General features: G+C 34.3%; 1 protein-coding gene across 4 annotated transcripts; it reads left to right on the top strand.

The window, feature by feature from the left end:
- The first annotated feature begins 7,494 nt into the window (after positions 1-7,494).
- LOC120346472 (uncharacterized) lies at positions 7,495-12,210 on the top strand. 4 transcript variants are annotated; one of them, XM_039416220.2, is made up of 5 exons: positions 7,495-7,721; positions 8,810-8,944; positions 9,569-9,697; positions 11,528-11,662; positions 11,829-12,210. In XM_039416220.2, exons 1-5 carry the CDS (start codon positions 7,652-7,654, stop codon positions 11,891-11,893), a joined length of 534 nt encoding a protein of 177 aa, XP_039272154.2. In that variant the 5' UTR covers positions 7,495-7,651; the 3' UTR covers positions 11,894-12,210. The 4 variants fall into 4 exon arrangements, with proteins under 4 accessions (XP_039272154.2, XP_039272156.2, XP_039272155.2 ...); XM_039416222.2 differs by having other exon boundaries at positions 9,569-9,664; positions 11,829-12,209; XM_039416221.2 differs by having other exon boundaries at positions 7,506-7,715; positions 11,829-12,196.
- The last annotated feature ends 1,960 nt before the right edge of the window (positions 12,211-14,170 follow it).

Genomic DNA, 14,170 nt, shown 5'->3' with positions numbered 1-14,170 from the left:
AAATTTTAAGAAAATATATTTTGTATTGAACTCACTAACAACATACATTTCAGAAAATGTATGTATATCACCACGTAAGCTACATTTATATGACACACTTTACATAAATCTAATATACAACAACTTTCGGAATACCAAATTTAACTCTAGTTTTTCAGGTGCTGTGCACGTTACCAGTTTTCTACTGTCTGATAACGTCAAAAATAAGAACGGGATAGCAGATTATCATGGCATTTTAAGAGCCCCCTTTTCCCACCACAGCGCTGATGGCACGTTTTATCATAGCTATTAAGTTGCGTTTAAGACGTCGACCACAACGTAATTTACAACAACTCAAACTTTATACTGTCTTCTTTTTTTCTTCGTCGTCTTCAAAATGTAAAAAAAAATCGCAAACGACTTAATTAAAGTGCGTAGATGTATAGGGTTGCATATCTTCAAAAAGTGGGGAAGATAAAAATAAGTAAAATGTACATACATTTCAACAGCAAGATAGAAGTTGATCCATAATATTTTTTTAACTGCTCGTCTATCTTCTTTTTCAATTGGTTTGTCGTTATATAGAAGCAATACTGATAAGGTATAATGTAACACAAATAGCTGATACTTGAGATGTGAAGCAATATGCCGTCTGGATTGCTTGACAAGTGTTGATAGCGACAATAACCGGGTACTTACTGACCAAACTAACGACTGTTTTAACATATTTACAGAACATGACATCCGGCAGGGGAAAGATAACGAATAACTAAAATACTGTTGAAATATATGTTCATTGAGCAGTGTTTTCACATAATTCAATCCCTTAAAAACTGCTCAAATGGCACCCCTAACAAGACTTTGCTAATGAGATTCAATGGTCGGAGTCGTCATACACCTACGTTGTTGTAAACCTACATATTTCCAACACGCATTTAGTCAGCCTGCTAACCACTTTAAAAAATCAATCGTTAATCACGAAAACGAAATGTTGGGTCATTTTTTTTATTGTTCTAGTCTGCAAGATCTTTTTTACAATATCGAGTGAATGCTAGATTTCCTAGAGTTCTAAAACCCCCGTCATTTTCTGAATTTAAATTTGTTCCGGAAGTGTTCTTATGAACGTAGTATGCAATCAAATTAAAAAACAGATGTAGAGAAGAGAAATAAAAACTATTTTCAGCTAAGTAGAATTATTCATATTAAAAAGTGATTTTTAGATTGAGATTCGAAGAAAAAGGCCACCCTCGGAATTTGACTTAGGTTTTTGTGACCTTTTGCCGCAAAATGTAATTTAATCACGACCAAACAATTGACACTCAGCCCACAAATTTTGTTCGAAACAAAGTACTTTTGTACAAATCTTCCTTTGTTTTGTCTATAGCCAACAAAGCATTACCGCAATCAAATCTTTAAACAAAAACAAATGTATATCAATGCTAATGGCCCGTTTTATTCTTCTTGTTCAATCATTCTATGTTTTCAATATTACCTAATGAGAAGTGGTTCCCGATGCTAAAAAAGTTAGCAAAATAAATTTCATGGATCAATTGTGGTTGAACGAATCATATATATTACCTAATAATAGACTATAAATTGTATTTTGATTTGGTATGCAGTAAATAATGTGACAACTGTTGTCAAATTCAAAACGGAAACCAGAAAATGAGATTCCTGTGACTAATATTAGGTATTTGCTACAGAAACAAATTAAAACTCTAAACAGGCAATGCAAAGAGTAAATGACTTATTGTTGCCACTTGAGAGTACTAAACTAAATAATATACGAGTCTAAGGAAACCAATTTTATGACTATCCATTCAGGATATTCGGGCCAAATTATGGAAATAATTTAATTTTTTTATTTTTCAGATTCTTCTCCAAACAAAGCCAACCGGGGTTTCAGAAGATAAGATGAACAACTAACGCCAAAAGCAAGATTTTTTGAAGTTTTTAATATCAAATTTAAAATTGTCTACCATGATGAATTTTGGGCGCTCCAGACGTGTGTGTACCAATATGGAGGTAACTAATTTCGTTCCCCTACTTTACATCAAGTTGTGTGAAGGGACTGAAACCTTTGGGCAAGGGGTATATTCACTTGTCCAACACAGACAGTCCTCAAATTCGTAATAGAACTAAAATAAAGAAAATCAGAATAAAATTATGGCCTAACCCTAACCTGGTACACACACTACGGGAGTACCGAATTTTTTGGGTTACTTCATTTGAGCAATGTTGACACATAATGACATCACACGAACATATATACCTCCTGCGATTATGGCCCGTGATGATATTTTTGTCCCATGATTTATAAGGGCGTGCAAAAAAATGGATGTAGATTAATATTGTCTTAATAGCTGTAGTTTTTATTCCCTACTGAGTGTATGCAACGCCATGGTCGTAATGACGCTATTCGAGAACAAGTCCATAGTGCTCACAAGTAATGACTCGATCAGTTGGTCTGTATCCAATATGAATTTCAATTACAGGTGGATTCAAAATTTGTGCGTGTGATAAAGTGAATGTCTTATTGAAGAGTTGGAATTTTGGCTTAAAGCAAGATTCCATATGTCGAATTCTTGAAATTAAATATAATAATATATCTTTAGCGGTGATAGCACCTCATAAGTTACCAAGGATTGAGGTCGGGGGCAATACAACCTAAATTTCGTTGTTTTCGGTATATCTTTCTATGATAACATTACTTCGTTGTCGTAGAACCCAAAACCCGCTATGAACGCGCCATGATGCATATGACGTAATCCTTGTTTTTTTTATTATCAAGAATGCCGCTTTAAACTAGCGATCAAGTGCTTGGCGGTCCTAAATATTCGGAGCTGGGTCCTTTGAATTCCATACAGTGAAAATGTTAGTGATTTAATGGTATATGCTAATGGAATTGATAGGTTTCACAAGTTTGAAATGGAAAATGTCACTCAATGTCATATCAATAGAATCTAACTTATTGAAGTCAATTTCAATTCATGTTGGCATCGTAATTTCTTAATCAGTTTTGATTTTTGTCACTAAATTTGAAGCCTGTATAGTTTGAATTACGTTTTTGATAATTTCTTGGTTTCCAAATGTTTTATCACTTGGCTCTCGGAGTATTTATTTATATTATGTATCTATGGACTATTTTATGATCATGTGCGACATCCTGTGGTAAAATATCAATGAACGTCCGCGTGATCATAAAATGCAAAACTCTAATGTCCACGTGTGCTCGCTTTTAGGCTCCAGAAGTATGTGTACCAATATGTAGGTGACTAATTTTGTTTGCCTACTTTACATCAAGTTGTGTAAAAGGACTGAAACTTATGGGTAGGGGCATATTCACTTGGCTAGCACAGACAGTCCCGAACTCGTAATAGAACTAAAACAAGGCAAATCGGAATAAAATTATGGCCTAACCATAACCTGGTACACCCACTACGGGAGTATAGTTTTTGGCCATAGTTTAAGATTTTTGCAATTGTGGATACAATACATAAGTATACTACAAAACACCTGGCTTGAATTTTTTTTGGGGGGTGACGTAACTGGCAGAAATAAAGCACAAGATTTTAAATCGATTGATTCTGCTTCTTTGCATAAGCATGTGCGATACGTTTATATATCAGAATCAAACAGTTTTTTGTCATTTGCGATACAACGTGGGATGACCTAATTCATACTTATATATAAAACATTTTACACGATCTCGGACTGTACGTAACCAATTCCTCCAAATATTATCTCTAAAAATCACGCCAACGATCTAGGACTACTTCTATACGCGAATCACTTTTGAGTCGTCTTAGACGAAATTCATTTCTGATATGATTGAATCTCGCAAAATTTTTTGAATTTTTTTTTGTCATTGTTTTTAGAAAACGTCCATGAATAAAATAGTATAAATAAATATTCGAAGAAACCATTCGCAGTTGAAATCTACAGATAACATTGTTTTGTAATAAGTATTTATATCAGACTCATAATTATTCCGTCGTATCTTCGAAATCGCACCAGTCAAGTGTCTCAATTTATCATTAGATTAAGATAAAACAAAAATCATTTCTGAATATCAATAAATCTCGCAAAATGCATGGAATTATTTTTCGTCACTGTTTTAGAAAACGCCCATGAATAAATTAGTATAAATAATGGAAGACAGATAACATAGTATGTATCTATATCAAGTATCTATCTCAGACTTGACATCATTTCGCCGCATCTTCGCAATCATGCCATTCAAATGTTTCAAATTATCAGTAGAATATGTCCAGCCAATTAAGGCGCTGTAAAACACTTTCAAAGGCGCTTTACACCGGAAGCAACATGCAACGTATCGGTTGCAGGAGCATTTGCTGATTTAAATTTTCTCACGTCTTATCATGACACCGTTTATCGTGTTTTGTGGTATTTATTATTCGCTGTTGGAGGTTTAACAATCGCTCTAGAGTCTAGACTTGTAAAAGAAGATTCTCTTATCTTGTCTTATGCAATGATTTATATGACTACGTAATAATAACGTTTATTGTTGTAATGATGCTATGTTAATGTGAGCGTTATAGCTTCCTTGAGTTTAGCTGCATTTACGCCGACGCAGAACTAACAGACGTAAGCACTGGTCGCATGTTTTTAAAGATAAATACGTAATGATATTTTTTATGTATTTCTACTGATGATTTCGATGTACAGATCATTTTAGGTAGTCTCGTAGCATGTGTACCAGGTTAGGGTTAGGCCATAATTTTATTTCAATTTTCCTTATTTTAGTTCTATTACTAGTTCGGGGACTATCTGTGTTTGCCAAGTGGATATACCCCTGCCCATAGGTTTCAGTCCCTTCACAGAACTTGATGTAAAATAGGCGAACAAAATTAGTTACCTCCATATTGGTACACATACTTCTGGAGCGCCGGATTTTGTTATATAAATGTCATGTACAGCGGTGGGATTCCAAATTTGAAAAACTGGTTTTCGTCTGTATCGAACTCACTGAAACAGGTTTCTCATTTCATAAACCATGCCGAACTTATAGCGTTAAACAAGAACTGGTTCATTGAATATCACGACATTTCAAGAACGGGTTCGCTAGAATACATTGAACCTAGGCATGGGTATTTTCGAATACCTGGTGATTTCAGAATCAAATCGAATATTATTTCCGAATCAAATCTTGGATACTTATAATATAATACCTGAGATATTTAATATTTAAACGACATAATTTACTATTCGATTCGTTCGATTCGAAATGCCCAGCCGCAATTGAACCTCACCATTGATCATGGATCCAATAATTTTATTTGTGAGGAAGTAACTTCATTAAATACATCTTCATTAACTAATGTGCTTCTGAAATGCAAGAATGCTTAGCGTTATTTGACACTTCGTGCGCAACCTGTACCTACGTTATTTGAGTAATTTGCATGGTGACTACTCGATAGATGTTTTGATTGAGAAATAATGACGCAATTTGCGTGGTTTTTAAAGAAGTTCATACGTATTCAATTGAATGACGCATTAAAACCTAGTTGAAATTTGGGTCGAACAGTATAGATTTTGACATGACGCGTTCACTAAGATTATGAAGTGGATCAAAATAAGGATCAAAATAAAGACTGGATCTACTGGAATTATGCATCTCTAAAAAGTATAATGAGATATATTTTTAATATTCTTCACGGAAAAGGGAGCAAGTCGGCGATAAAGCTAAAGCCCGATTGCCAGGCCAGTCAATTATTTGAAGAACTGTAAAATACAGTGTCAGAAACAAATAAGCAAGCAACCCGAAATTTTGTTGCGAGGCTGGAAATTATGACAGAAGGTTAAGACTTTTCCTTCAGGAGTTGAATACCGTCCATAATTTAATTTCTCAAAGAAGAGATGCAATAAGCACTTGCCAAAATTGATCTGTACTAACCCTCCAAGATACGAGATATAGTACAAATATATATTTAGGGAATAATTATTGTAGTAACAGTTGTTAAATTCCCAGTCAGCACCTTATTGGTGATATTATGTTTGATAGACGCTTTGAGTCATTTTAGTTTCGGGAAACTAACACTGGATGAGTATGCATCATGCACGCTGTATCGGGATTGCATTTGATAAGTCAGCAGGTTAAGTGTATCACGACATTCAGTGAGTTGCTTTACCTGTACGGAAGTTCGGTCGAAATTTATACCCTTCAAATTATTTTTCTATTTCGTATTTTTGATGCTATTACTAGGGTAATATTATAATATATTTATGACCACACAAAGACTGAAAATTTAGAATTTAAAATTTTCCTACTCAGATGTCAAGATTTATAAATAAAAGTATTAAATCCAGTTCTTATTTTCTACCAAAAAGTGCCAACAAATCAGAGTTCTCGAATGGTGAATAGGATATGTTGAGCGTCAGTCAATAACGGTGCACGAAATACGTATTGAGCTTTTAGTTTTAATGCAAGTAGGTCAACAACGACTTAGTGCATCCAACCGGATTATACAGAATCATTATGCAATGTGAATACAAAGAAACACTAGGGATATAGAATGACAAATATCAATATATATATTCGCACAGCAACGCTGAGCACAGCTGGGCTCAACAACGTTGGTCGTCAACATTGATTAAGGCAGTTCCGCATTCGAGTATAACCCTCGACAAAATATAAAGATTAGCGTTAGGCTGTGGAAGGTAAAAACAAGTATGCAAAGTTGAAATAAATAGTCAAACGGTTGCACAAACGAAATTATTGGCTGCTGTGCAAAGTTAAAATAGACATAGATTGAAAATATGTTTTAAATTGAATTGAATGAGTACATAAGTCAGGGCAAAAGCAGTTAGGAAGTGAGCGAATTGACATTAATTACATTTATTACAAAGTAAAACTAATAAAAACAAACTTTTTAGGTTAGAAGAGCATCATACAACGTAATTGGGTGCTTGAGCACTTCGAAATGTTGTAAAGAAATATATTAAAACTCACCGCAATCTTTTAGCCCAGGTTTGAATGGAGATATGTAATTCAGATACATTTGGATTAATTATACAAGGGATATGTTAAACCATTCGTTACAATCACATTCATTCTGTCAGTTATAACGTGAGACCGTGGAATAGAGCATTATTGACTATTTTTGAGGTCAAACGGCTATCGCAAATCACAAGGGATTCAATGAATTCTCTTATAGCGTAAGCTAGATATATGTGGAAGTAAGATGATACGTTTCAATTTCCTATGATTGTTTGAAATGCAGTGACTGTATTTTGTTGGAAATTTGCTTTCATTTTGAGCGACATGATATGTATTTCAGTATGCAAACTGATTTGTTAATTTGGGATTTCTTTCGAAGTCTCCCAAACTAGTAGTTGAACGTCGATACAGATAGAATTTATAGATTTGATTAATCTGAAAATTGACAGCTTTTCCTTTTAAGAATTTGACGTGCAAGAGTATTGTCACCCCATCACTGGCCTTTGTTGTTCTAGACAAATCGTATGATATATATATCCCGATTTCATAATATATATTTGTAGCTTGAAATATACTTGGATATGTTTACACAAGGAAATGTATGGTTTTTACAGAGTTAGATCATAAACTTGCGGATTAACTTCTGTATTATCGGTGGAGAAACCGCTTTTCATTTTATTTGTATGTTTCCTTTTTGAACCTTGATGAAATATGGATGGGAAACCGACAACTCCAATCAACGACAACCCTTACAAATTGACGCATCTTCAAAAAAGTGAGTGTATGGCAACCTTTTGATGATTCTTATATATGCATCTAACATTTAAACACACTTCTAATGATATTTCATTTTGCAAGTGACACCAAGTTTTTGTGGTAGCTATACATAATGCGTGCTAAACAAGTGTAATGTTCATTTCATTTCATTTCATTTCAATGTATTCAAATATCCCTTAAGCCAAGAACTGCGTAAACGTTTATTCTGGGATGGCGTAATAGAATGATAAAATGTCGAAGCACTAGATTAAATAACCTTATACCAGTATGTATATGCGTCTAAATTTGTTTGTCAATTCAGCACTTAGTTGTTCCTATACAATTTGCGAACGTTCGATATTTAAAATAGCAGCCACACACATAGTCATTGCATTCGATGACAACTAAAGAATTAGAATTAAGCATTGCTTGGTCATACAAGTAATATGTATGATTTCTCGTGTGCTTTTGATTAAAAAACTTCCCTCACGTAATCGTTCTCACGTGGCTTTATTAATGAATCTTCAAACATCTTGATGACAGAAAGATGCTGTACCGTACTTTGTTTCATGTCACTTATTGTTCGTACTGTATTTCTGTGATTATCTGGCAACTGATATAGCTGCAAGTGAAGCAAAATATACAAAAAGGAACAATTGCATGACGCTGTTCCGATGAAAATAACGAAATAAAATCATAAAAACAAACTATAATATACAGTTTAGGGAGATTTGTCCAGTTTTTCGTACGAACAAATACTCAAGTGGAAATATCCCGATTTATCGAGTTCACATCTATCGGTACTGAAAGTGTAAAATACTTCCTAAATGTTTGAATTAGGATTGTGAAACAGTAGCAATAGCAATATCTAAAAACTTAAATCTGAAAGTTTTTTGATAGCGATGATTACTTCGAAGCAATCAATGGCTTTGGATCCCTATAGCTCACTCTTGTGAGGGAAAGCCCTATAAAAAAATTCGGTTTATTACATGTGCGTGGCGCGCAACTTATCGGCATATTACTTCAGTGTGATTAAATTACAAGGTTATTACCAATCTATGTCACTTACTAAATATACTTTACTTTATGAAATTTTTTGTTCTTATATCACAGATCTGATCATATTTCTTTTGGTGGCCGTTGTCGTGATCGTTATAACTCTTGCTATTGCGTGGGTAGTTTGGAAACGATGGTGTGGCGAAGAACTGAAAAGAGCAAGAGAAGACAGAGAAAATGGATTTGAAGCAGGTATATGTTATATGCAGGGTTTACACCAAGAAAAATGTTCATCTTCATCTATTTTGAGTAATATTGTGTGTCAGTTACATCAAGTGTTATTTTGTTTCCGACATTTGGTTTTCTCAGAGCGTGTTTTGACGTGTGTGGTTTCGTTTATCTACAGCTAACGACGCGTGTTTTAATTTTTGTTTAGTCAATTGCGCATTGACTTATATAATAAACCACTTTTGCATTACATTAGGAACGACAAACATTAAATGGTAACCTTTCAAAATGAAGTACAAAATCTGGTTTATCAAAGCGACAAAAGCCAGTTCAATTTAAATATACCCCCTGCCCATAGGTTTCAGTGCCTTTACACAACTTGATGTAAAATAGGCGAACAAAATTAGTTACCTCACTATTGGTACACACACTCCTCGAGCGCTCAAATTTGTAATAACGGTACATGGTTGATAAAAACCACACCTCGGTTATTTAGAACTTTCTAGAGAGAACATAACTTTCGAGCAAGACATCCTAGATTCCGGAATATATAGGGTTCTAGGGTTATTATCACAGATTTCATGTTCAGTTTCCGAGTTACAACTCCGGCGGTACCTGTCGTTAAAACACTAAACTTTGAATTACTAGCAACAGAATTTGAACACGCTTCTACACCAATTCATTACTCGCGACCAATGATGTCCAACCTACGACGATTAAGCAGTAGCAACAGCAGGAGTGAAAGTATATCCTCATTACCACGCTACAGTGATTTAAGTAATTTTGCATGAGCGATCAAGTTTTATTTGAGTAGATTGAAAAATATCTGGTTTTGAAATTAAATTCTGCACTGTAGAAAAATCAAAATGTCATTACTGATTAAAAAACTTTTCAGTCGATAATGATGCAATGCGATGCACAACTAATTTGTGCTTGGCAAAATATTAATCATTTTAACTTTTGTTTAATCACTGTCGAAGGATATGCAATTCTTTGATTACAAGATAATCTTATGAATTATAGTTATTTAAACTAGATTTCAATAAACATAGATATTTTAAGCCTTCGAAATGACTTAAAGGTCGCAGTTAATTTCATGGGAAATTTATTTAAATCATTGTGTAATATTGTCGGGACTATCCTGCAGGTCGTAGGTTTGCTTTAAACATTTGCGCTATGCTGGGACGCACTCAAATCATCCCACTTATGCGAACGACGAGAAACATTAACACTTTCGACAAAAAAAAGACTTTTAAAAGCAACCACTGCTGTGTGAATATGTTGTTCGTGTCCCTTATAAAAATTTTCTCAAATTTCATCCATTCAAAAATTAAAAAAATGATAGTTTTTGAAAACTTTCTCTAGTTCAAATATGTAATTAAATATGAAAATTCGCACATTTTTGTCCACGCTTCCACCATACGGTATGATAATGGAATAAATATACCGACGTTTCATCGAATTATTCTCTATTTCAATTGAACATACTTGGTGATCAATTCAAATCGAAGTAAAACGAGTTTGCGTTCACGTAATAGTCTATGAGTAGTCTCTAACTTCGTGTGACTTATTGGACTAACGGTGACAACAATTTGTGACGACAAAGCTATTATGGAAAATATTAGAACCCATACTCGACAACTAGTCAGAAGAAATTAATTTTTTTGCATAGTTTTGAAATAAATTTTAATATTTTACCCTTGATGCATATTGATTTTTATTTCGATGATTATATTTAGCTTGATTCATTTGCATGCTATTTTTCTTCTTCCTCGTAGTCTGATTACGTATTACGACTGTGATTCGCATAAGCTTAAAAGCTAATTCAACATAAAATGAATTGACGGAAGCAAGTTCTGTGTGACGTCACACTCAGTCATCGAAGTGAAAATAACAAGCTCTGATCAATTATGCTTGATCCATCTCTCTATTATGATTGGCCTTGATTAAAGTACTATGAATGTGACAATATATTCATTCCTGGCTGTCAATGCCTGTAATATTTGCAATGTAAAGGCTGTTTGCATCATCCTGTGTCAACTTTTGTAATTTTGTCATACCAATCATGTGAATATTCTGCAATGTAAAACATGTGATACTGAAGCCCCTGAACTTTCCCCCGACAATGTTTCAATAATCCAATACGGATGAATTTCAATGTTTATAGATTTTGCATTTCCCCGGAATTACTTCATATTATCTGTTCGTAAATTTATGATTGTTTTGCATACAAATTGTGAATTCTCATGTGTTTATTTTGACTTACTTTATTATTTTATGAGCAAATTCATCATTATGTCTGCTGAAAATTCGGTACTCCTGTAGTGTGTGTATCAGATTAGAGTTTGGTCATAATTTTGTTCCAATTTACCTCATTTTGGTTCTATTACACGTTTGGGGACTGTCTGTGTTAGCCAAGTGAGTACACCCGCTGCTCATAGGTTTCAGTCCCTTTACACAACTTGAGGTAAAGTAGGCGAACAAAATTAGTTACCTCCCATATTGGTAGACACACTTCTGGAGCGCCGAAAATTCTATGGATTGAAAAGTATTGGTGTATTTCTTTGCTAGATGGTGAATTGAATTTTTGATCATTATCTATTTTAGATCCAAACTTTTGGCAAAGCATACACCAACGATCGGTGGAACCATCTGCACCCGCTTTAGAAAGTTTCCGAGGGCCTTCAACTGTACCTGCCAGCAGTTTGGAAACAGTTTCGTCGGAGATGGGAAGGCAATCAGGTATGTGAATATTTAATACAAGATCATCACGTTATCTTTTTTGTCAGCAATTCTGAAAACTGCATTTTGGCTGTATAGTTTAATTGATAGTATGCTCATCGCTATAACTATTTTATAGAATATTTCTATCAATGATAAGAAATTAACGGCTATTTTTATTTTTTAGAAGCAACAATTTCCACTGCATCAAGATTGCCTTCTTATGAAACTATTATGAGAGACCATCAATGAAAATGAGCAATCATGCTGCCATTTCGAAAATACCGACATATGTCGCTAAACAAACGCCGATAGAACGATATTTTGACGAGACTAACAGACAGACTCGTCCTACAATCTGGTTAACGGGCATTTAAATCCATTTATGAGTTCTTTTTAACTCTTCTTATTCAAATTGTGTATTATATTACCAGAGATTGAAGTTATTTTTTGTTGCTTTTTTACACTGTGACTATACTATTACATATGTTGCCCTATATATAACACATCGGATATTGTTTTTGTTAATTTCATTTTCATAGACTGTGTGAAGAAGAGTCGACGCGTCAGCTAAAAATAAATGCTAAAAACATGAAGAAGTATAATTATCTGTTGAGTGATTATTTGATGAGTAACTAGGCGCTGTGTCCATGCAATTAATATTGCCGAAAATAGATGAATCGCAATTAATGAAAAGCTTCAGTACTTGTAACCCAGCTCAGAGCAAACATATGAAAAGTACGTCATCCGAAAGAATTTGCCAACCTTGCAACTTTGCGTCATAAGTTGGAAATCATCCGTGAATATTGTATTGCAATAAATAGATGAATGCACATGATGTATACTCACCTCACACTGAAACGTTGCCCTTCCCTCATGAAGTTATGGGTTTTGTATTATATACCTTCTAACTGTTTCATTATTAAAGACTATAGTAACTTGTGAAATTTTACCTGGCTATAGGAATGGGAAAAAAATCGTAGATAATCGTTAATTGTGCTGATTGGTAGCAATTTCTAAATTCGATACGATTACAAAAATTACCCGTGCTCTGAAACGTTAAATCAATTCCGCCGACACGCCAACAATCGAAACCTGCAACTTTCATTTGACATTATTGAACACGAAGGGAACCTATGGATCGATTTGGTATTATGTTGTTGTTCTTGTTGTTACTGTATGGAAACAATCGATTTTCCCATCAAGTACTGGATCATATGCATTGAAATTTTCAGTGGTTGAAGAATATATTTTTCGCTAGAAGGCTATAACTTTTATTTATCTCAAAACTTTCTGTGGGCTCTATATAATTCGTTTTTATTTCGAAATTTGGTGTGGTGCCCTCTTAAAAATTAATACAAATCATTTGTAGCGGTCCTTCTATCTCTCTCGTGCTTTCCTCTGGCTACGCAAAAGTCAGAATTTTTTGACAGTATATCATTGTCTAAGTACCGTCCTACCCAAGTCGGACCAAATTTCTCACGTTGTTTATTTGTTTGAACAGCGATGTTGACCGTGTTGCATTTTGAAACATAATTTGTAGCAGTTTGATTTTATCTACTCACACATATTCATTGAAAATTGCGACATTCGACGAGCACTGTTACTTCATTTGCGAATTTACATTTAAATGAAAATATCATTAGAAATGAAACTTGTTCGTTTCCGCCTCTGATTTATACTTCTCTAATCTCAGGTGCTTCGCCAACTTGAAATAGTTTTACTTTTCGCGGTGATGATAACAGTATCTTTGCATAATATGCATGCCAATCCATCGGCGCAAAGCGTGGAGTTGGCCAATGGAGAAAACCCAATCGACAGATTGGAAACAGTTTAACTCCTAATCTGTTTTCAGATTATTGCAATATTCTGTTATCCCTCTAGCAACGACGTAAAGCACATATAAGGAAAAGGGTCACTGTACGCTTTGTTCTATTTGCGTTTTAATCGTACTATTATCACGATTCTTTTTGCCACTAATCACATCACGTCGATTTTTAAAAATCCAAATGCAGATGTAGAAAACAATAAGCCTCGTGACAAAACTAAGCTTAATCGCAATCCCAACAAATTCCTTGAATAATTTTTCGGCTAAAACATCCGATTTGGTCATAGTTGGGTTGTGGCAACTTCGGGCAGGCCAGATTGAACTTCTCAACAGGTCGGATTTGACCCACGGGTTGTATTTGCTCATGTCAGATCTAGAATCTAGATAATATTGATTGAATTTGTTTTTAAATTAGTATTCCGTATGTAGTTTGGAGAGGAAAGGTACGTTGACAACATAAGAATTCTCATAATATTCAAGGCGAGAAATTTGGGTGGCGCGGTTTATGACAGGACGTAACACCACCACATCCACTGGTAGAGGTATGAACCCAGTTATGATATGAAATACCCAACTATTCAAACATTTTAGGTGATAAAACTGAATGAAAATTAGATTTGAAGCTAGTAAAACATCATTAAGTAATAAAATAAAACAACTTCTTTTGTAGACTCAAATTTGTCAAGACAACAGAATAAATA

This window comes from Styela clava, chromosome 8, assembly GCF_964204865.1.
Source record: "Styela clava chromosome 8, kaStyClav1.hap1.2, whole genome shotgun sequence".
Taxonomy (NCBI): domain Eukaryota; kingdom Metazoa; phylum Chordata; class Ascidiacea; order Stolidobranchia; family Styelidae; genus Styela; species Styela clava.
The sequence above is the reverse complement of the archived record's forward strand: the minus strand, read 5'-3'. Positions and strand labels throughout refer to the sequence as shown.

Coding starts and splice junctions, on each gene's coding strand:
- LOC120346472 (XM_039416220.2), top strand. CDS start 7,652: ATGGATGGGAAACCGACAACTCCAATCAACGACAACCCTTACAAATTG. Junction 8,945..9,568: donor AGAAAATGGATTTGAAGCAG/GTATATGTTATA, acceptor TTGAATTACTAG/CAACAGAATTTGAACACGCT. Junction 9,698..11,527: donor ACCACGCTACAGTGATTTAA/GTAATTTTGCAT, acceptor TATCTATTTTAG/ATCCAAACTTTTGGCAAAGC.